This window comes from Artemia franciscana, chromosome 13 (genome assembly GCF_032884065.1).
Source record: "Artemia franciscana chromosome 13, ASM3288406v1, whole genome shotgun sequence".
NCBI classification, from domain to species: domain Eukaryota; kingdom Metazoa; phylum Arthropoda; class Branchiopoda; order Anostraca; family Artemiidae; genus Artemia; species Artemia franciscana.
The window spans coordinates 38,320,312-38,345,370 of NC_088875.1; the positions used below are offsets into that span (position 1 = coordinate 38,320,312).

Genomic DNA, 25,059 nt, shown 5'->3' on the forward strand with positions numbered 1-25,059 from the left:
ATTTTAATTTAAATGACCCCCCACAAGTTTAAAGATCAGTTGTCACTTCTCTCATTGATCGTGCCCTGAATATTTGCTCCGAATCGTATATAAATGCAGAAATAAATTTTATCAGAGATAATCTTTTTTGGTAATGGATACCCCATTCCTTTTTGTCAATAAGATAATTAACCATTGACTAAAAAGACATTCTCATAAAATCGAAGAAGACAATTCACAATGTAAGGCTACTGCTGAGCCCTCAAATATTATCTATCTTCCGTATATCCCGAAAATCACAACAAAATAAAAAATTCTTGCACAAAAAATAATCTGTATGTAGTTTTTACTAATAATTTCAAATCATTAGTTTCTTAAATTCCCGTAAAGATGAAACCCCAGTTAATCGCCAAAGAGGGGGTCTATCAAATACCTGTGGAAATTACTATATTGGTAGGACCCATCAGAATCTAGAAAAACGGTTACACCAGCATTAAAAAGACGTAGACAAGCCATTAATTTCAAATAGTTCCAATAACTCCCTTGATTCTGCTTTAGGTTGCCATGTATTTAATAATCCATCCCACACGATACTTATTGAAAAACCTTCACTCACCAGTAATAATTTGGGGATAAAACAGGTGGTTCGGGGATCAATCGAAATTAGTATCAAAATAAATAGTGATATTTCTTTGAATAGGGACTTGGGGGAGTACTCACTAATTTCATTATGCTCGAACTTAATGAAAAATGATCTAACAATTTTTTTTACTAAACCAATTTATAATAGTATTGAACCAGTTACTGTTTTGTTTTAATGAATTTATCATCTCACTTCGTTCTATTTATCAGTCATGGTTGAACTTCGTTGGAGTAAGGATGCTAGGGCTGTTTAAAAAAAAGTTTTTAAAAAGGTGTTTTAAAAGAAATTATTAGTTTTAATTCTCACATTTTAATGTAAGTTTATGTATATATTTTTTTCTTTCTCGCATTGTGTTGAAGACGGCCCTTGGACATAGGGCCGAAATATCCGCTGAATTGATCTCCACTGTCTTGAAAAGATTTTCCCTTTTGTTTCTATTTTGTGTTTTGTTTGTTATGGAAAGGCAATGTGGTCTTCGTCGTTATTTTAGTTATCATCGTCATAAGACATTGCTGTTTTATCATAAGGTGACTTGATGGTGCAATGATTTACTAGTAGTTTTACTATTTTTTTTTGGGAAGCCATTCATTTCTCTATGCTTGGTACTTTTGCTGATCAATCCTATTCCTTGTCAATCCTAGACGATGCGATGAGCAGTTAGTTGAATTGCTATTATTGTTTTGCGAGCCATTCATAAAATACCTTAACTACTTTAAGATATTTTCTTGAGGACCCCAATGTCATCAAATTTCATCTTAGCGAACTCTGCCACCTATTAATTAATTAATAAGGAGTTTTCTTTTAGAGAGAACATATGGTTATTCATATCCCCACCAGCCCTGAGCCCCCTTAGTTCAACCTTCGGATCCCCACATGTCCCCCTCTAGGAGATCCCAATGTCAATGAATTTCATCCCAGTGAACTTTTGCCTCATTTAAATCAATTAGTTATGTGGTTTTAGAGGGACCTTATGGTCCTTCATTTCCTCACTAAACCAAAACCCCCCTCCGGTCAACCTTTGGAGATTCCCCATTTCCATTCCAGGAACCCAAATGTACATAAAATTCATGCTAGTGGACCTTTGTTTCATATTAATCAATTAGTATGGAATTTTTTTGAAGGAAATTATGGCAAACCCAGAGCCCACTTCTGTCAAACTTCAGGGGGTTCCCTTGTCTTCCTCCAGGGACCCCAATGTCAATAAGTTTTGCGCTAGTGAACATTGCCCTCCATACAAATCAAGTACTATGGGATTTATAAAAGGGACTTGTGTTACTCCATGTCCCCAACCAATCCTCAGCCCCCTCCGGTCAACCTTTGAAGGACCCCATGTCACCCTCCAGTGGCCTCTGAAAAATTTCATGCTAGCGAACTTTTGCTTCATGTGAATCAATTAGAATGGGATTTTGCGAGGCAACATGTGATAATGCATGCCCTCATCAATCCTGTACCCAATCGGACCATCCTTTGGAGGGCCCCCAATCTCCCCCTCAGGAGTTCCTCAATTACAATTAATTTCACACTAGTAAATTTTGCCTCTATGAATCAATTACTATAGGATTTTGCGAGGGAACATTTGATCATCAATGTCCCTCGCCAATTCAGAGCACCCTTGGGCCAACCTTCTAGTAGTAGTATTAGTAGTACTGTTAACAAAATATATGTTTTTTTAACCTTGCACATCAAATACCCCAATGAGAATTCCATTGCAAGCAAAATCTCTCTCTCTCTCTCTCTCTCTATATATATATATATATATATATATATATATATATATATATATATATATATATATATATATATATATATATATATATATATATATATATATATATATTAACAAAAAGTAGCAGGTTTTGACCTCACATGGCTTGGTAGTGCAGTGACCTGTTAGCACCAGATGTTTTTTTTCACTTTTTTTTGCAAGCCATTCAAGGAATACCATAAACGCTTTAGATATTTTCTTGATAAAACCTAGCTGTGTCAATCTCGGTTGGATTGATGGTGTAGTGAGCAGGGTTTTCAGCTGCTAATGCCCAGAAGGAGTGCAAACCAAGGCAAAAAAGAGTGGTTTTCATTAAAAAAGAATGCAAATCGAAAAATTTGTATGCACACGTCTGCTGCCGCTTGAGCATCACCCCTGAGGTATAAAAAGAGGGCATTTCAAAAAGTTGGTAACCCTCTTGTTGGATTAATTACAATTCCGACAAAGTTACTAACTACTGACGTTCAAAGTGAATGAAAATTAAGACCCAAAAAGAGTGATTTTCATTCTTCCGGATCTCTCTGAGGCAAAAAGAGTGCGTTTCACACGAAAAGTGTACAGAATAACAACGCTGGTAGTGAACTGTTAGCAGTGTAACTCAGTACCCGGTATCGATGTACTGAATACCCGGTCCAATTAAACCTATCAATTAAAAATCATTGATGCTGATATCTGTAACTATCATAGGCAGCGCAATAGAACCGTTGTCATAAAAACTTAGAAAAGAACTCATTTGATTGGAAATTGCAAGGGCTAGTGCTCTTTTTAATAGTCGAAAGTGATTGGACGGCAACTATCCTCTTCCCCTGGCCACCGTTTCCACAAACACATCCAATCAAAATTTTGATATAGCGATTTTTTTCAACATAGTTGAAAGGTCTGTAAATTATGTCTTTGAGAATGACAATCCCCCTACAGCCCTCAGGACAAGGGTTGTAAGTTTTGCCCGGGTAAAATAGGAAACATGTAAAAAGGATGATTATATAAACTTTGGAGGGGGCTCATTGAATTGGCAATCAGATGTTCGAGTGCCATTTTTAAGATTTAGAGTGATCAGAGGGTGAATACTTCTTCCCCACACCTATTCTTTTCCCGAAATGCATCTGATAGAAAGTTGGAGATAGCCATTTTTGTCTTAGAAACTTTGAAAGAGCTCATTCGATAGAAAATTAAAAGGGTCAGTGCCTTTTTTAAAAGTCGAAATTGATTGGAAGGTAACTAACCCCCCTCCCAAGATAACGATTTCCCCAAACACAGCCAATAAAATTGAAGATAGTCATTTCGTTTAACGTAATTGAAAGGTACGGAAATTATGTTTTTGAGAATGGTAATCCACAGCCGTCAGGGCAAGGGTTGTAAGCTATGCCCTGGTGGCATATATTGGGGGGGGAAGGGTGGTCATACAAACTTATGAGGGGGCTCATTGAATTGGTAATTAGAAGTTCCGGTGTTTTTTTAAGATTGAGACTGATGAAAGGGTTGATACCCCCCCACACCTCGTATTTTCCCAAAATGTATTTGATAGAGATTTTGAGATGGCTATTTGTTGTCGTAGAAACTTCAAAAAAAACTCATTCGATTGGAAATTTGAAGGGCCAGTTCCCTTTTTAGCAATCGAAAGTGATTGGAGGGCAACTAACCTCCCTCCCACGCATTTCCACAAACATATCCAATCAAAATTTTAAGATATCCATTTTCTTCAACATAATTGAAAGGACCAGAAACTCATGTCTTTTAGGATGACAACCCCCCACAGCCCTTAGGCAAAGGGCTGTCAGTTATGCCCGGCGGAGGGGGGTATTTAAGGTGTAATAGAAGGGGTTATTGTAAACTTGTGAGGGGGGCTTGTTGGATTGGTATTCAGAAGCTCTAGCGTTCTTTTTAAGGTTCAAAGTGATTGAGGGGTTGACAACCCCCCAACCCCCTAACCTCGTATTTTCCCTAAATGCTTCTGATAGAAATTTCGGGATGGCCATTTGTTGTCGTAGAAACTTGGAAAAAGGCTAATTCAATTGGACATTGAAAGGGCTGGTTCCCTTTTTACTAGTCAAAAGCGATTTTAGGGCAACAAGCCCCCCCCCCTCCACTCATCAATTCCCTAAACACATTTAATCAAAATTTTGAAATAGTCATGCTGTTCAGTGAAGTGGAAAGGTCTGGAAATTATGTCTTTAACAGTCCCCATGCCTTCTAAAGACCAGAACATAATTTGCACTTTACTGAAAAAAGAATGGCTGTGAAATGTCATTTTGGTATCTATATACCAGAATTTTCACTTATTCAAGCTAAAAAGGTTAAAAAATTGTAAACGTATTTTGTTTATTTAAATCATACGAAAAGTAACTGAGTCAGACAAAAAACAAGCAAAAAATAACATGAGTAGGGCTGACAAGACCCATACCTTCTCAAAACCAGAGCATAATTTGCACTTTACTGAAAACAAAAAACATTTATAATGTTTTCACTTTGTTTTTACTAGACATATGAAGGGGGAAATTCTCTCCCTTGCACTCCATTTGCAGTGTGAGTGTCTTGTGCCCTTTTAAGGGTAAAAAAAAAGATTGGAGGGCAAGCACCCCTTCTTTCGAGCCCATTCATTTTCCAAATGCATTCAGTCAAAATTTTTAGACAACAATTTTGTTCAGCATATTAGAACGATCCAGTAACTATGTCTTGAGGGATATTAGGCATGTAACCCCCCACAATCATGCAACTGGCCCATTATGCTTTAGAACTAAATGTGTAAATCTGGTAAACTGTTTTCAATGGTCCTGCTGGATCGATGTCGGAATATAATTTGAAAAATACGGCGACTGGAGCAAGCTGGTCTTATGTCGGACCGTTCAACCATCGACAAGATTTTCACGATTCGACAAATAGTAGAGATGACCACAGGGTTCTAACAGAAAGCATTTATTGCCTTCGTCAATTTCCGTGCTATATTTAACTCAGTCGATCGAGAAGCTCTTTAGCGGATTCTAGAGTTGACTGGCCTACCCGAGAAATAATGCAGACTTCTCAAGGCACTGCACTATGGGACGGAGAGCTGTGTTCAAGAAAGAGGTCGACACAGCCCGCTCTTTCAAATTACGAATCTTTCAAATTACAACATCACAGATGTTGATTTTGCCGGTGAATTGGCCATTTTGGTGGACTTCATGGAGCAGCTGCCGGAAGCGCTCCGAATTCTACGAGAAGAGGCTGCCAAAGTAGGACTGCAAATAAATTGGAACAACACTAAAATTATGGCCATAGACCGGTCTTCTCCTGCTGTTAACTCTCCAGTTACCCTGGACAGCACCACTGACATTGAATTTGTTCAAGAATTCACCTACCTGGGCTCCATAGTTTCTTCAAATGGCTCGCTTCTCCCAGTCCTGCAAGCGAGATTATCCGAAGTGTCTTTTGTCATGGGCAGACTGAATCGTCACCTCTGGCGAAAATCGAACATCAGTCGTACAACGAAGCTGCGGATCTTCAACACTCTAGTCGGCTCTGTGATGCCTTACGGTGCTAAGATATGGCAATCATCAGCTGAAACCCTCAAGAAAATCGATGTATTTCATGTGAAGAGGCTAAGGAGAATAAAGAGCCTACGATGGTCCGATTTCGTCAGCAATGAGAAGCTTTTGTAGCTCACAAAGCAGTCTTGGTTTTCGACTCAAGCAGCCGAGCGAAAGATGGTTCGGGCACCAGCTTCGAATGCAACCACATCTTCCCGCAAAACGATTTATGACTTTGACCCTATCAAAGCCGGTTGGAAGCGACCTCACGGCCGACAGAAAAAACGTTGGTCCGACAGCCTGTCCAAGTTCTTGACGATGGCAAACATCAGACAGGGCGAAGAGCAAATACTCACCATGGACCGAAGCGGATGGAGGAGACAGACGTCACTCTCTACGCCGAGCAGCACCCGACAGGAGACTTAAATCAAGCAAGTCTACTGTGGGTATTGATTTGAATTTTCAGAAATGCTACTATTACTACTTCTGCTGTTACAATTTAAATGAATAAAAGGGGAGTAAATATATCCAGGTTGGCAAAGAGCATAGAAATATCTTTTGGGAATAATATTAAGTTTTATTTTTCAGTTCAACTCCAGAAGCTATAAAATTAAATTAAAAAATACGGTTTGTGTCGCGATTAAAAATTGTTGGAAAAGTTCCTCCAACATACAAATAGCAACCCAAACTATGGATTCTTATACAAGAAAACTTAAAAAATAAAAAATAGGATTTTTTCCCTGAAAAAGACTATGCCAATAAAAAACGAACAGAATTTAATTAGAAAAACCTTTTCCATAAGTTTTTCAAAGAAAAATAGAGAGCTCCATTAAGCCAAGAATGAGCAAAAATAAAGTCAAACAATCTTCCAAGCGTAAAATTACCACAAATCACTATCAATCAATAAATGAAACTCAAAACGACAGGAATTACAATAAATAGCAGAGTCAAGCTGAAAACAAGCAAGAACTAACATGAGAAGGCTACTAACAAGAAGGAAACTAACAAGTTTCTTATTTTTATAAAAAAAACTATCAAAACCCTTAGGGAAAAATGTCAGTATATGTTAATTAAACTGACAATCCATGGTCATTTGTTTGTTTGTTTTTTCAGTTGAAGAACTTGTTTGCTTTTATTTAATATCAGGAATCATCGCAGTTTCGTGCAGCTTTGTAAATTGACCGATTGCAATTTGACCGATGTATCGGTCTCACCGATGTATTGACTTCACCCCTCCCATTTATTTAAATCAGTTGTTAGTTAAATCAGTTTCTCACTAAGTAATAACAAATTATCTTATATTTGTGTCACAAATGTGTCTTTCATCTGTCAAAGACGAGAACATGGGTTTTCCTCACAGCAGTCTTGTTTTAATGTTGTTTTTTTTTTTTTTTTTCATACTTTTATTATCATTCATTATCATCATAATGGCGATGATCTAAAAACAAAGCTGAAAAGTAATCTAAAAACTCGGCAATTAACAACTAACAACAAAAGGACTTTTTTAACAAAACGCTCCTTTTCAATTGTCTAAGAGTAATAAAGAATGTTAGTAATTGTTCTACTCTTTGGAATTATATGAAAGCAATTTCTTTCAAGGATATGTCATGTAAGCAGCAACTTATATAATGCAAAACCCTATGAACAATACCTTACTAAAATTAATATTTCCTGCTACAAAAGCACTCACTCACAATCGTAAAATAAAATTAATCTGGTGCTTTAAGAAAATGCCACTTTTTAAGTAATAATACTAAGCAACTTTTTAAAGTAGTAATGAACTAATTTGAGTTGACGTAGTTTGAGGTCAAAAACAAAGAAAGATGCCAAACATTTTTTTGAATATTCCAAGAGAATGTTTATAAGTGACTCATGTGGCTTGCCAACTTAAGCCTATTGAAGAAAAGATCAAGGCTGTAGACCCTACTACAAAGAGTAAAAGCCTCTTTCATGTTGACACGTCACTCCTTGACTCTTATAGATACAACAATACAACGCATATACCATTGCAAATAAAGCAGTTTACCAAATCGAAAGTTCATCAAACATTGATAGTCAATATTACTATTTCACAGGTGTACACATTGTTTTGAAATCAAATGATTTGGTATATAAAGAGCATTTCAATATAGTTCCTCCCTTGTCTAGATTGATATATGCGGTCATCTTCCATAGCTAGGTTAATACAAGCGGTAATCCCCATACCTATATTAGTTCATGAGGACATCCCCATGGGATCTTAATGCATATAACTGTTCAGAAAAAAACGCTATATATGTGTTTGTGTGTGTTGACATTTTTTATTTATCATGCATGCCTTTTAAATTATATGAAAATATAGGTCGTCGATATTTTTTATTTATTTTCAACTTTGTAAAACCCTACCAATTTCAAAAGAAAATAACGTTTATTATTATTATTCTAGGTTATCCGAGCTCTGATGTCGCCACAAACTCAGAGGGTATACAACCTCTTTGACGATATGGAGATAACCAAAGTGGCATCACCAGTAGAATTACAAGATAATCACCATATTGACTTGCCTTCCTATACAACACTTTAGAATGGTATAACAAACTATTGAAAGATTGCTTTGGAGAGGTGAGTGCTGATAATCTATTTCATGATAATCCCCATATTGACTTACCCTCTGATAAAAACAACCCATATTGGATTGATACATTTTTTAAAGATTACTTCAGAGAGGTGAATTTGACTCCCCCAGTGTTTCAATGGATATTACTCTAGCTCAACCAGAGGTCATTGATCAAGAGAGGGACAATGGCTGGGTTGACCCCGCCTTCCTTGAAGTAATCGAGAAAATTATTGATCAGCTGGAGAATTTCACTCCGCGCTCCACTCCTCTTAACACACACTGATGGGGAAGTAAGACAAAGTGCTAATGGTACTGTAATAGAAGAATGCCCTGCAAGGCCTTTTGATTTGCCAGACTTTTTGGGTGATTTCTTTTCACTCCGCATTCCAACCCTTCAAGACACACTGATGTTGAAGTAGGACAGAGTGGTAGTTGTGGTATAGTAAAGGAGAACGCTGCAACGTCCTCTCTATTGGTAAACTTTTATCTGTTTAACTCTGCCTTGTACAATGTATGTATTTATAGGGTAAAATTTGGGGATCCATTTAATGGACTAATGGCGAGAAGTATTATCACAGATCCAAGAGACATGGCACACTCCTATATGGGCAAGATACGATCCTTCTAAGGATAGATTTGGGAATGGGGTGGGTGGTATCAAACAGTTCGTGGTAACGAACTGTAGTAAGGAGCGATCCGGCTCAATAGTAACCAAAACTCTAAAAAATTGAATTTTGATATCAATAGCTACATCAAAAGAATCGCATTTTAATGCTGATTTTAAATATATAAGTTTCATCAAGTTTAGTCTTAGCCATCAAAAGTTACGAGCCTGAGAAAATTTGCCTTATTTAGGAAAATAGGGGGAAACACCCCCTAAAAGTCGTAGGATCTTGACGAAAATGAAACCATCAGATTCAGCGTATCAGAGAACCCTACTGTAGAAGTTTCAAGCTCCTATCTACAAAAATGTGGAATTTTGCATTTTTTGCCCGAAGACAAATCACGGGTGCGTGTTTATTTGTTTGTTTTTTTGTTTTTTTTTTTTTTTTTTTCCCCAGGGGTCATCGTATCGACCAAGTGGTCCTAGAATGTCGCAAGAGGGCTCATTCTAACGGAAATGAAAAGTTCTAGTGCCCTTTTTAAGTGACCAAAAAAATTGGAGGGCATCTAGGCCCCCTCCCACGCTCATTTTTTTCCCAAAGTCAACGGATCAAAATTTTGAGATAGCCATTTTGTTTAACATAGTCGAAAATCATAATAACTATGTTTTTGGGGATGACTTACTCCCCCACAGTCCCTGGGGGAGGGGTTGCAAGTTACAAACTTCAACCAGTCTTTACATATAATAATGGTTATTGGAAAGTGTACAGACGTTTTCAGGGGGATTTTTTTGGTTTTGGGGGTAGGGTTGAGGGAGGGGGCTATGTGGGAGGATCTTTCCTTGGAGAAATATGCCATGGGGGAAAAAAATTCAATGAAAAGGGCGCAGGACGAATCTGGTCACGTTAGAAAAAAACGTCAAATTAAGAGCTTAATATACAATGCTGGGTGTTCGGAGCCTCTCTATTATGGAGTATAATTTGAAAATAACACAACTATACGAGCGATAAAACATATATACCACAACCATAACTACTGCTAAGAGATAACACAACTATAAAGCGAAAACAGGTGAAAACTAACGGGAAAATAAACGAACTAAGAGGTGGAAGGGGCCCAGAGAAAAACTATAATCCTTTTTCAATTTTGAGCCTAACTTCCGCAAAGGAGTAATAATGTCAGAAGCCCCGAAATACCGAATTATTTTCTTTTCAAACAGTTCGTGGTAAGGAACTGTAGTAAGGGGCGACCCGGCTCAATAGTAAACGAAACTCTAAAAAACGGAATTTTGATGCTAAAAGATACATCAAAAGATTCGAATTTTTACGCTGATTCTAAATATTAAGTTTCAATTAATTTAGTCTTTGTTATCAAAAGTTACGAGCCTGAGAAAATTTGCCCTATTTTGGAAAAAAGGGGGAAACATCCATTAAAAGTCATAGAATCTTAACGAAAATCACACTATCGCATTCGGTATATCAGAGAACTCTATAGCAAAAATTTCAAGCTCCTATCTAAAAAATATGGAATTTTGTATTTTTTGCCAGAAGACAAATCACGGGTGCGTGTTTATTTATTTGTTTTTTTTTTCCCAGGGGTCATCTTATCGACCAAGTGGTCCTAGGATGTCGCGAGAGGGCTCATTCTAACGGAAATGAAAAGTTCTAGTGCCCTTTTTAAGTGACCAAAAAATTGGAGGGCAAATAGGCCCCCTCCCATGCTCATTTTTTTCCAAAAGTCAACAGATTAAAATTTTAAGATAGCCATTTTGTTCAGCATAGTCGAAAACCATAATAACTATGTCTTTGGGAATGACTTACTCCCCCACAATCCCTGAGGGAGGGGCTGCAAGTTACAAACTTTGACCAGTGTTTACATATAGTAATGGTTATTGGGAAGTGTACAGACGTTTTCATGGGGATTTTTTGGTTTGGGGGGTGGGGTTGATGGGAGAGGGCTTTGTGGGAGGATCTTTCCTTTGAGGAATATGTCACGGGGGAAGAAAAATTCAATGAAAAGGGCGCAGGATTTTCTAGCATTACTATAAAAAAAAACAATGAAAAAATAAACATGAAAACGTTTTTTCAAATGACAGTAAGGAATAGCATTGAAATTTAAAACGAACAGAGATTATTACGCATATGAGGGGTTCTAAAAATACTTTAGCATAAAGAGCGAGGTATTTAGGAGGAGATAGATACCTCGCTCTTGATGCTAAAATATTTTTAGTGATTTCAACTATTTATTCTACGGCCTTTTTGATTCAGGGGTCATTCTTAAAGAATTGGGACAAAACTTACGATTTAGTGTAAAGAGCGAGGTATTAACGAGGGTACAAACCCCCTCGTACACATAATAAAAATATAAGAATATAAAAGTTTGTTACGTAAGTTAATTCTTAAGTTACGTATATTTTTTACTAATAAAAACGTTCGTTGAATATTAAAAGTTCTAGTAGCCTTTTTAAGTAACCGAAAAATTGGAGGGCAGCAAGGCCTCCTTCCCCACCCCTTATTTCTCAAAATCGTCAGATCAAAACTAAGAGAAAGCCATTTAGCCAAAAAAAAATTAATATACTAATTTCATTTCAATAATTTATGTGCGGAGAGCCAAAATCAAAAATGCATTAATTCAAAAACGTTCAGAAATTAAATAAAAAAAACTAGTTTTTTTAACTGAAAGTAAGGAGCGACATTAAAACTTAAAACGAACAGAAATTACTCCGTATATGAAATGGGTTGTCCCCTCCGCAGTCCCACGCTCTTTACGCTAAAGTTTTTCATTGTTTTAAAAAGTAGAATTGTGGCAAAGAGTCAAACTTTAGCGTAAAGAGCGTGGGACTGCGGAGGGGACAACCCATTTCATATACGGAGTAATTTCTGTTCGTTTTAAGTTTTAATGTCGCTCCTTACTTTCAGTTAAAAAAACTAGTTTTTTTTATTTAATGGCATAAAAGCATGCATCACAAAAAAAATGTTTCTTTAAATGAGAAGTTGGGTAATGTGGATTTTCACTATATGCCAACAAAAATGCTAACACTTTACCCGTACTTACATAATTTTGAGAGTGTATTTTTGATTGGGTTGACAGTATTGTGACAAAAATAGATAACTATAGTGAGAGGAGGATTAGAGATGTGGTTTTATTCATTGGAAATTTAGATGTAAATGTGTGTGAATTTTAAAAAGGAATTATTTTAAGAGGCAGAAGTGGGAAGAGGGTTACAGTTTAAAATATAATTCAGATTTAAAAGGATGTCATTGCGTACAAAAATCTACATCCGCTTTTCGGAGTGCCCATGCTTTAGAGCCACATTTTACCACTGTCATCACTGTCGCTTCCAATGTTCTAATCTTGGTTTGCAGACTTATCTTCCTATTCTTCCAAACTTCTTTTAACTGAGGAGAAACACCCTGGGCCTCTACTTTTAACATCTTCACTGCTCCCACTGTCTTTACTAACAATACTACCATGGTAAGTGAAGCTGCGACCCTGGTCAATCGTTTCGTTATCCAACTTCACCTTTTCATATTCACTTATTCATGCCTGAGTGACCTTGTCTTTTTAAAATTAATTTTCAAACATACTCTAGACCCTGAACTAACAAAACCTCTAAAATTTAGTTCATTTTGTTCGCACTTTCATTTAGGATGCTTAAATTGTCAGTATAATCTAAGTCCAGGAGAGTTATTCTTCCCCGTTTGATTCCGTGGTCTCCCATTGCTATGCCTCTGCTCTTTAAGACAAAGTCCATCAAACTGATCCATATAAAGGGGGATAGAACAAAACCCTTCCTAACTACTGATTCAATACAAAACCAACTGCTAACCTCATTTCCTACCTTAACCTCAGCTGTGCTATTCTCGTATATAGCACTAATTACTGTTAATCAACAGAATCGAACGCTTGCTCATAATCTATAAAACTGAAGACTAAAAGAGCTTGACAACTTAGGCATTTCTCAATTATTAACTTAAGAGAGGAAATTTGGTCACCATAACCTCTATCGTTTCCAAAACCACATTATTTTTTTCTTAAACTATTTTCTACAGCATCTCTCACTCTAAAATGTATCATATTACTAAGTAATTTGCTACGTACAGAGATCAGACTAGTGCCTCACTAATTACCACAATAACTCTTATCATCTTTCTTATACAGTGTTTTAATTTAGGTTTTCCTTGAATCGTTAGGTACTTCTCGTTTTTCAAAAATCGAATTCACAATTTCCAATAGAAATTCATCTAGCACACTATCAGCACCTGGAGCCTTATTATTTTTTAATCTTTTTAGTACTGTCACTAATTCTTCCTCACAAAACAAAACTTCCTTCACATCCAAGGTATCACAAACTTTTTCATTTTCCCTTATATATTTTTCTGAAACTCTATTCGGTTTAGCACATTCTCAGAATGCTCTGCCCATCTCTCTTTAACTCTTTCCTTATCACTACTTATGGCCCCATTCTTATCTTTAACTGGGAAATGTCCAGATCGACTGCACCCTCTCAGTTTTTTAACATGCCAGTACGATATTTTATTATTTTGCCGTTTAGCTGTATCTTCCAGATCCTCGGCAATTTTATCAATGGTCTCCACTTCACACCTCCTTAGTTCATATTTTAATGTTTTCTTCACTTTCTTTACAATCTTTTTGTTTTCATATGACCTACCACTCAGAAAATTCTTGTACAAGTCTCTTTTCTTTCTCTATTAAACATGAAGCATTTTCACTAATATCCCTAGCTACAGTCCTTACTTTCTTGCCTAAGACACCATCAGCAAATTCAAAAATTATTTTTTCTTAAATTATTCCAGCCATCTACCAGATTGTCAAATTTAAAACTCTAACTGTTCCTGGAAAGTTTCTCTCAAATTCCGAAATTTCAGCTTTAAATTAGCCCTAGTCACTACTAGATGGTTATCTTTACTTTAACATCATAACAGCACTCCTATATACCCTAGTATCTTGTATTGATCCTGCCAGTTTTCGGTTTACTTTAACATAATTGATAAGGTGTGCTGTCTTAGCATCACGTGAATATGATGTTAACTTATGGGCCTTTTTATGACCAAACACGGTATTGGTTATAACTAGATTGTTATACCTACGAAATTGCAAAAATCTTTAGCCATTACTTTTTTCTATTCCTACACCAAACATACCTAGGCTAGTATACCATCTATCCCTATTTCTAACGACCTGAGCGTTAAAACCTTCTAGTAAAAACAACATATTTGTACCTGGGACCCTATCTATTTGCTCCTTTAACTGCAAGTAGAATTTACCTGAGTCACTAGTATCTCCGTCAGTCGGTTCTAATGTGACAAATACTAGCCTCCTATAACTGATACCCTGAACTTTTTAGTCATATAATAATATGACTATATAATAAGTCATATAAGACTTAGCACCTTCCTTATTCATAATGAGCCCTACTCCGTGTCTATGCACCCTATCCTTCCTGCCTGAGTAGACAAATGCTATATCATTTAATGTCATGCTTCATACCCCTGGGATATGAGTCTCTGGAACTCCTAGTAAGTCCAATTCGAGTAGCCTGAATTCGGCGGCAAAAATGTCGATACGATAGTAATTTTTAACGTCGAAATATTCCAAGTTCCAGTATACATGTTCTTCAAATCATTCAAATTATTTTGGCCTCAGCAAAAGCAGTCATCCCGGCCACCAATGCAGGACGGGGATCAACATATTTTCTGAAGTATAAACCAAAGCGCTTAGGCCGGCTCAGAACTGTACAGCAAAAAGTCCCTTGGACATCAAGTCTGAATATTGACTTTTTATAATCTTGACGGATCAGGGTCACAACATGGTTTTCAGCACTTGGCAATGCTCTTTTCTTAACAAGAGTCGCAATCCTGCACAAATAGTCTCAAGCCAATTACCTCCGACTCGTTATATTTTCATGCCTACAAATATAATGCTTCTATAGGGAGGCAACCCGTAGGAGATAATTTATCTAGGAACAAGTTTTTCAGCCCAAAACGCCCGTCAAAACAGACTAAGCCAAGAAGAATTCTCCATTAATCAGAATCCCGTGCGAACGCTATGTTGTTTACCAGACTATAATTTCCTCAAGGGGTGCCACTCCTCAAATGGGAATAAAGTTGACCGCAAGCTCCCCAGTCTTTCAGGTACCCCGGAGGGATTGAGGCACCCCTTTGCAGATGCTATTGTCCGTCGATCTGGATCTTACGGCCTGCCGCAGTTGTCCTCCTATAGAGGATCCTCCCACGATGGTGTTCTCAATCACCATGCAATTTAATCCATTGGTTGGAGAAAGTTTATAAATCACGGGGCTTGGGGACACACTAAATGACCCCATTGTGTGCATATTTGAGGGGTTTTCTTCCTCTTCTAACTGTATTTATGGTCCCAGGCGAGGGTGCCACAGTTTCTATTATGAGCCCCCAGGGACAAGGCTCCCTTTGGTCTGTGCATCCGGTAGAGGTATACTACACAACTGTAGGGCTTTTCACTTTTGCGACCTGGAGACACGCTGGTTGGCCTGGGGGAACTCCTTAAAGAGCTTTAGAATCGCAAAGTATTTTCCTTTTTTGACAGGCAAAAGGTGAGACTAAAACTAGACATTTATTTTCTTTTGGAGAAGAAGGGAGCGCAGCCCCCTGATATACATACCATCTGATTCATATTTATACTTTTATTTATCCTTATTAGATTAGCTGTCCTTTTGGCAACCTGTAAGTACATAACATATTTTGATTTTGTTCAAAACTCTCTAAACACTTTATTGAAAGCTTCACATTAATGCCCTAGCCCTTATTCAGCTGGGGCTGAACCGATGTCACTAAATTTATTTGACTTTGAGAGCACACAACAAACTCCTTAATTAGCCAATTATCGGCCCCTTTCGCAGCAGTCATTAATTCTTTGATATTGTTCAAACCGATTAATTAAATTATTTCTCCATTGCATAATTGTAATTTCGTTCCAACATACAGTCGATCTCTCAAATTATCTTTTTGTCTAAGTCTAATGGTTTTCCTGGTGAATCTAGAGCTTAATATTATCCCAAAGCCGTTCACTCCATAATCCGTTGTCTTTAAGTTATGGCCAACAAAAAATAATTTACAGTTATTAACAAACCGCTGATTAAGGAAAAATCCACAAACGGATAGCAACACAGACTGGAGCATAAAGTCCTTTGTAAATTAAGGATTTTGAAATGTGGCCATAAAACGGTTCTTTTTTGTCTTATTCCAATTCCCACTACAATGCCCCGTAGGTTTATCTCCTCTGTTAAATTCCCCTTCATAATTTAGTTCTTTATTGTCAAAAGAATTTCCATCCCCCTATTTTGGCACTTCTACGAGTTTCACTTTTAAAAAGGTTTCCAAGAGAGCGTGTATTCCAGCGGTATTTATAATATGAAGTGGTTTGTATAAACATCTTAAGTGCCACAACAAAATGGGACTGTGATTTTAATGTGTACAATAGACTGGAAACATTTCCTGTGACAAACTCTTGTGCCTCTTAATGTGGATTTCCTGGAAAAAGTTTTAACTGCTAAGGCTGTAAGAATAGGCCGAGATGCATGCTAATATCAACCTTGAAAAAAATGAGTGGCGTGTCAGCCCTGATGAAACAGTTCAAGTATTAAACGCCAAAGAAAGGAAACTTCAGGTAACTTCAAAGTATTTTTACTCAGGGTCGTATCCGATGGGGAAGGGGGTTCTTGATTTCAACCTCCCCCTCCTGAAATTTTTGCCCGACTCGTAAAAAGTAAGAAAAATACATATAAATAAACTTTTGTAGCTTTTTTTATATTTTTTTTTTTGTCTCCCAACCCAAACAAAATTATTAGATAAGACCTTGTTAACGCTAATAAACTGCATTAATCATTGATACACCCTATTGGAAATAAAGTATGTAGAATGGCCATAAGAGTGGCACTCTATGGTATATATATATATATATATATATATATATATATATATATATATATATATATATATATATATATATATATATATATATATATATATATATATATATATATATATATATATATATATATATATATATATATATATATATATATATATATATATATATATATATATATATACTGTATTTAGGAGTATGGTGATCAGGTTAAGAGTGCATCACCAGCTATTACAGAAACCCTTGTTTTGCCTAAGGTTTTTATTGAAAGTGGGTTTCGTTTGTTCTCAGGTTCCATAACGTGAAACTTGCTTGTCTCAATAGCTCTGAGAAGAACCAGTTCGTTTTCCAGTCTAGAAAACCCGTTGCTTAAAAAATACAATTTTGTATCCAGAATTAACTTTGAAAAATATTTTCCAAAAAATTTATTTTTTGAAGAACAGAATAAATTAAGCAACGAACGAGCAGAAATAAGGTAAATATTATTCAAACTTAAAATAAAATAGTTTAGAATGATAACGAACAGAAATGAAAATGACTAATCAAGTTAAACATAAAACAAGCAGAAATTAACATAAACAGGAGAAGACAATATATTCTAGGATATATTTTTGAAAAATGAGTTTCTTTTTCAATATATTTTAAAAGACTCTCAATTAAACACTGACTAATTTTACCTTTAAAATGGAACAAAACTAAGAAATTTCAAACTGAAATTACTAAAAGATCTATTGTTTCCCCATATTAATACAGGCGCAGACATGTTTCTATGCAATTGGCTAAACCTTAGAATAGGCTACAGAAAAATCAGATATAGAAACCTATATAGAGCTTCCGAGGGAATATTTTAGCTTCCGATTCCATCTCCAGAAGCTTCATTTATGTGTCCTAAATCAAAAGTTTTCCCAGATATCAAAGATCACATTATTCGATACATTATATTAGAAAATCCTACCGAAGAGGTTTCAAGCTCCTATATGCAAAAAATATAAAACAACATTTTTTTTAAATGAAAGTAAGGAGTGACATTAAAACTTAAAACGAAGAGAAATTACTCCGTATATGAAAGGGGCTGTTCCCTCCTCAACGCCTCGCTCTTTACGCTAAAGTTTGACTCTTTCTCTCAACTCTACTTTTAAAACTATAAAAAAAAACTTTAGCGTAAAGAGTGGGGCGTTGAGGAGGGAACAATCCCTTTGATATACGGAGTTATTTCAATTCGTTTTAAGTTTTAATGTTGCTCCTTACTTTCAGCTAAATTTTTTTTTTTAATTTCTGAACGTTTTAATTAATGCATGTTTTGATTTTGGATCTCCGCACATGAACAATTAAAACGAAATTAGCAAATTAATTTGTTTCTTAATATAAATGGCTTTCTCAGAGTTTGGTAGGACGATTTTGAGAAAAAAAAAGGAGCGTGGGAGTAGGCCTAGTTACCCTCCAATTTTTTGGCTATTTAAAAAGGCAACTAGAACTTTAATTTTTTACGAACGTTTTTATTAGTAAAAATAAACATAACTTACGAATCAACTTATGTAACAAGCTTCTGTAATCGTATGTTTTTATTACGTATATGAGGGGATTCAACCCCTCGTCAATACCTCGCTCTTTACATTAAAGCTTAAATTTGGTCCCAATTCCTTAAGAATGACCCCTGAATCACCAAGGCCGTAGAATGAATAGTTGAAATTAATAAAATTACTTTAGCGTAAACAGAAAGGTATTAGAAGGGGGGTGAACCCCTAATATACGTAATACTTTCTGTTTGTTTTAAGTTTTAATGCTGCTCCTTACTTTCAGTAGAAAAGACTTTTTCATATTTATTTTTCTACTACTTTTTCGAAAAATGCTAAAAAAAATCCTGGGCCCCTTTCGTTGAAATTTTCTTCCCCCATTGCAAATTCCTCCATGGAAAGTTCCCCTCACATAGCCCCATCCCCTCAACCCCTCCCCCAACAAAAAAATCCCCCTGAAAGTGTCTGTAAACTTCCCAATAACCATTACTATATGTAAACACTGGTCAAAGTTTGTAACTTGCAGCCCCTCCCACGGGGACTGTGGGGGAGTATATCGTCCCCAAAGGGGGACGACAGCATTCGTCTATGCTGAATGAAATGGCTATATCAGAATTTTCTACTGGTGACCTTGGGAGAAAATGAGCGTGGAAGGGGCTCTAGGTGCCCTCCAATTTTTTGGTCACTTAAAAAGGGCAATAGAACTTTTAATTTCCATGAGAATGAGCCATCTCGTGACGTTCTAGGACCACTGGGGCGATACCATCACCTCTTGGGAAAAAAAAACAAAAGACAAAAAAAAACAAATAAACACGCATCCATGATTCGTCTTGTGGCAAAAAATACAAAATTCCACATTTTTGTAGATACGAGCTTGAAGATTCTACTGCGGGGCTCTCTGATACACTAAATCTGATGCTTTGATTTTTGTTAAGATTCTATAAGCTTTTTAGGAGTATCTCCCGCTGTTTTCTAAAATACGGCAAATTTCCTTAGGCTCATAACTTTGATGGGTAAATCTATACTTGATGAAACTCATATATTTAAAATCAGCATTAAAATTCGATTCTTTGGATGTTACTATTGTTACACAAATTCTCTGTTTTAGAGTTTCAGTTGCTATTGAGCTGGATCGCTCCTTACAACAGCTAATTTGAAGGTAAATTAAAAGTTCTTGGACCCTTTTTGAGTGACCATAAAGATTTTGTCACAGAAAAATGGGTTTTCTGCCACCAAACTAAATTTTTGCCACAAACAGCATCAAGTTGCTATCGATGGAGATTTCTGAGACAGCCAATCGATTTAATAGCCTCAAAAATATTCTTTATGCTTTCCAGTTGCAGAGGAACTCACACTGCATTGCGGCATTGTTGTATTCATTTTATGTTTTAGTTATTAATTGCAAGTCAGCTAACGTTCTGTCATTTTGCAGGAGAGGGTGGGAGGCAGAAGCATACAATGCACATTTCAATGCCCAAACTGCTAACTCTCCAGAAAGGTGTAGAGGGGAAATTGGAGCTAACATATGATCTCCTTTAATTTAGATCCAGCCTTGTGTAATTGTACCACGGTTTAATATATCCCTTCTTATCGCTGAAGAGGATATGTACTGACGTTACTACTATTTACTTACGCGACCTTACTTAGTTACTGATGTTAATTTCAAAGCTTCGATCAAGTAAACTGATTGGATTCCTATTTCATGAAATTATATACATGTATTTGTATCAGCTGCTATTATGAAGGAGGTGTGGTGGTTTATTTGTTAAGTGGGATGGGTGGATGGATGGATGCTCCAGAAAGTGAATCAATTTCAAATAGCCTAACTCTCACTAAATCTCCGGATAAATATAGAATGAGTTCTAGGGAACGGGGGTTGAACATGTGGAATGTTACGTAATGACGGGGGCAAACTTGGGATGTGACGCAATCTTACAGCTGGGATGTTGCGCCGCACACATCGGCGTTACATAATACCTTAAAAATATTTTATTTTGGGATTTCTTTTTCTTTGAAGGTGTTTTCTCTTCTTTCAAGGTGTTTTTTTTCTTTCACGGTGCTTTTTTTCTTTTCATTTTTCTGAGATTTCATTTTTCTTTATATACGTTTTTCTCAGGGAACCTTCATATTCTACAATTTTTGTCCCAAATAGAATTCAAAAGGGCATTTCCATCCATAATTACATTATAAGACCATATATATATAGACCAAATATCTACACATAACGCATAATACCAAGAAAGGAATGGACATAGCAAATGAAAAATAAACGAGGAGAAATAATAAACGGTGAGAAAATAAGGATTTTGTCAGCCAGTGCCAAAATATGGATACGAAAACCAAGCAGATACTTACCAACTAAAGATTTACCAACTAAGCAAATATAAACCAACCAAACTAAAGAGAACAAAGTGATTAAATGCAAATTCTCAGAGCCAACCTTGCTTTTTTAGCAGCCTGTCTCAAAGGCCTTTTCGTATATTTTACTAAACCGATTTATAATAGCATTAAACCAGCTACGAAAAGGCCTTTGAGACAGGCTGCTAAAAAAGCAAGGTTGGCTCTGAGAAATTGCATTTAATCATTTTGTTCTCTTTAGTTTGAATGAATTTATATTCTCACTTCATTCTTTTTGTCAGTCCTGGTTGAACTTCGTTGAAGTAAGGATGCTAGGGCTGTTTTTAAAAAAAAAACTTAAAAAAAAACATTATTTAGTTTTAATTCTCACAATTTAATGTAAGTTTATTTATTTATACATATTTTCTCTCTTGTTCTCATATTGTGCTGAAGACGGCCCTTGGACGCAGGGCCGAAATATTCACAGAACTGATTTCCACTGTCTTGAAAAGATTTTCCATATTGTTTCTACTTTGTATTTGTTTGTTACGGAAAGACAGTGTGGTCTTTGTCGCTATTTTAGTTATTATTTTGTCCCTTAAAGTTCACAGAAGTTTCGCAGTTTGTCCTTCATCCCCTTCAAAGTTCACAGAAGGTTTCACTTTCATATTCTTTGTCGTTTTGGGGACCCAGGATTAAAAATACCCCCCTTTCCCAATAATAATTCCCAATGGAGCCCTCCAATCACTTTTCACTATGAAAAAGGGCACTAGAAAATCCAGCATTCAATAGAATGAACCCCCGCGACATTTCCACGACAGATCCTTCTATGCGAAGACCCCTCGAGGGAAAAAATGAAAGCCACTTCGCTCTTTAATTAGGCAGCGCCAATAAGAGTTTTCTCCAAATAGCTGTTGGTTATTTACGGTTTAAGCTGATCTAGTCGAAGAGGCTGCCATTACACATACTGTATGTTTCGGGTTTTAAAATTTCCTTTGACGTGCATTACTATTAAGAAAAGCCATAATTAATTGAACTTTCTTATAAACTAATGACTTCCGATGTTCTAGAAGTTTCAACTTAATACCCTTAGCTATTCCTAAGATTTTGTAGATACACCATTTTGATAACTCGTATGCACATACCCCCTTTGGATTTAGTCAAACATCCCTCTCAACATTCCCTGAAAGTTTCACTTTAATGCTCAAATATATTCCTGACATATTACAGTAGTGTTCTTTTGACAACCTGGAAGCAGATAGTGTATATTGTATATAAGAGCACATCGACTTGCTTTTGTTAATTAAGACAATTGGAGAAAGGAAACACGCACATTCAAGACAGGGAAATGATTTTTGACACACGTCAGCTATAAGGGAACCTGCCTTTTAGTCTTAAAAACAATTTAGGAAATTATTGGGTTTTTTTTTACCAAGGATGGTAAAATAACTATATAAAAATATAATTCTGAAAATGATATAACTATCGCCTTATGAGTTATCATTGAACTGAAATTCTCGCCTTGTTAAAATACATTGCTTCATCTATCGATTTCATTGTTCTCTTGCCCTTGTATGGTACTTACTTGTTTAATGCTTATGACCACCTGCATTTTACCTAAGATTACCATAATTGGGAAACGATTCTCTGAAACGCGGTGCCACACAAAGTGACTTTCTGGCAAATTAAGTAAATTAGCAAGTCGATCATAAAATGGATTCAATAACATAAATACATAGGAGCTAAAGAAATAAAACACAAGATACAAGTTATAAAATCATCTTTGGTAATATTGGCTGGTAATTTGGCAATATTTGACAGAAAACAGCTACGAATTTTATCTCTTTTATTTTAATTGGTTTTCCCTAATCCAGGCTCAGAATCCTGATTTACATCCCAGGAAAGCTGTATCTAGGGGGATTATGTAGTTTTCTCAACCCCCCCCCCAAAAAAAGTTTCTTAGACTTGAAAAAATCTAACAAAAATACACATAAACAATTTTGATGTACTTTTTAACTGTTTTTTTAAACCTCTTTCCTGAAAAATTACCTCTCCCCCTTCGAGCAAAAATCTCTTATATACCCTTGCCCAGGCAACTGTTTGCCTGGGCAATTTAAGAAGCTTAAACACATTTAAAAAGCTTATCCAGGTTTTGGAAAATAGGAACATACACAGGGAAAACCAATTAAAATAATAGATATAAAATTCGTAGCTGTTTTCTGCCAAATTACCAGCCAATATGACCAAAGATGATTTTATAACTTGTATCTTGTGTTTTATTTCTACTAAAAAAAAAGTTGGATATGCTAAATTACTGATTAAATACCCGCTAAGAATATCGCACCTTCAGTGTTGCGCAATATAAACTATTTTTTCAGAAAATTTTTCAGACTAAACCGAATAGTTAAAATTTAAATCAAAAATAGCTAATCACTTTTGTTAAGGCAAAATGGGGAATCCAATTTTATTCAAATTAGCTAAGGGGTGGAGCATAGTCAAGGGATGAGGAGGGTTTAGGGTTCACTGGCTTTAACCACCCTCCTCAAAAATTGCCTCTCACTTGTGAATCGGTCGTAACAATGCAAGTAAAATGACTGTTTCTCTTAAAAAATAAAATTTAATTTGGTGGAAATACGTGGCTTGAACAAGGGTTAAATAAAAAAAAATCTGCTCAACTGAGTAGTGGGAACCGTTATTTTAGAAAGTAATAAGGTAAGATAAAATTTATTCATCGTGAACTAGACATACAATATGATGTTTTACTATTCCACCAATGGCTCTTTGACCTGTACAGAAGGGGGCAGACAAACGAGTCAATTCTTCATAGAAAAAAATAATCACTTGCTCGAAGAAAGAAGAGCAAAAAGGAGAAGAGGGAAAAAATATAATTAAAACAAAAATCATAGAACTCAAAAATAAATATATTGAATAGACTAGATTAATGAAGTATATACTCCAATAAAGTTGTAAAAATATATCAGACAAATGGATAAATAGATATATAAAAGTAGCTTCTAAGAAACCATAGAATTATTAATTTATTTGAGCAAACTGAATTAATAGCACCTTTGAGCTGATTCGGGCAACTTATTCTATACAATATAACTCGCCATTAAAAGATTAAAACCTGAACTTACACAAGGAGTAAAAGCAGCTGGAATATGCTTATTTGTATTGTGAAGATTATAATAATTCTTATCAGAGGTAAAAGACAACAGAACACTTAGGGGCTGGTGGAGGTCACCATGAAGCTGAGAAAAAGTATAATGTGCACACCAAAGAATATGCAGTGAATCGAGATCGAGTAAAGGGATAACTCCCGAGCGATTAGTTTCCCGAAGGAGGTTCGTTGCTTTACTGTAAACCTTAGAAAGTGGTTTTAACAGAGAAGGACAGGTTTACATCCATACTATTGGAGAGTAAGAAACGCACGATTGGATCAATCAGTGAAAAATGATTTTCAAAATTTATCCTGGAAAAGTATGTTTAAGCCTCCATAAAATACCGGGCTCCTGCATTTCTTCATTTTAATCAAAACAGTGTGAAGCTTGAAACACAGGTTTTCATCAACAAGAATGTCCAAGAAACGAACATATCGATCTTTGGATGTATGAATTATCCTGTTTGGCTGGTTAAGTTAACATAACTATATATAAATCTGAGAAACACACGAAAAAAAAACTAGACTTAGAAAAATTTAATTACTCTCTGAAACAAATTTACTCTCGCAAATAAATTTTACAGATATAATAGATGCTCTTATTTGCAAGTTCCCGAAGTGCCAAGTGTGCTATCATCAGGAAAACAAACAAAGACATTAGAAAAAGGCGAACAATAATTGCCACTATAGACAAAAGAAGGCTTAGGATGACAAAGTCTACATCAATTAATAAGTTTGTGCTTTTAAACTGCATAAAATACATCATTTACGTAAATCAAAAATAGCACAGGCAGTAAAACTGGTCCCTGGGGGACGCCAAAATTCATTTTTGATGGTGAAAGGAAAAGTAGATCAACATAAAATTAACCTGTCATTCAAATAAGACTGATATCATTTCAAACAAAATTTTCCCTTATGTCAAAGTAGGACATCTTAGATAGAAGAATTTCATGGGCTAAGGAATCGAATGCCTTGCGAATATCCAGGAATATAGCGGCCAGAATTAATCCAAAATCTAACACAGAATGTATAT

General features: G+C 35.9%; 1 protein-coding gene across 1 annotated transcript in view; it reads left to right on the forward strand.

Annotated features, from left to right (window-relative positions):
• Window positions 1–16,490: 16,490 nt before the first annotated feature.
• Window positions 16,491–25,059, forward strand: part of LOC136034903 (prolyl endopeptidase FAP-like) — a 129,054-nt gene continuing 120,485 nt past the window's right edge. Inside the window, exon 1 of the mRNA XM_065716400.1 lies at window positions 16,491–16,754. Coding sequence (XP_065572472.1) covers window positions 16,662–16,754 — 93 coding nt within the window. The 5' untranslated portion in view covers window positions 16,491–16,661. The remainder of the gene's footprint in view (window positions 16,755–25,059) is intronic.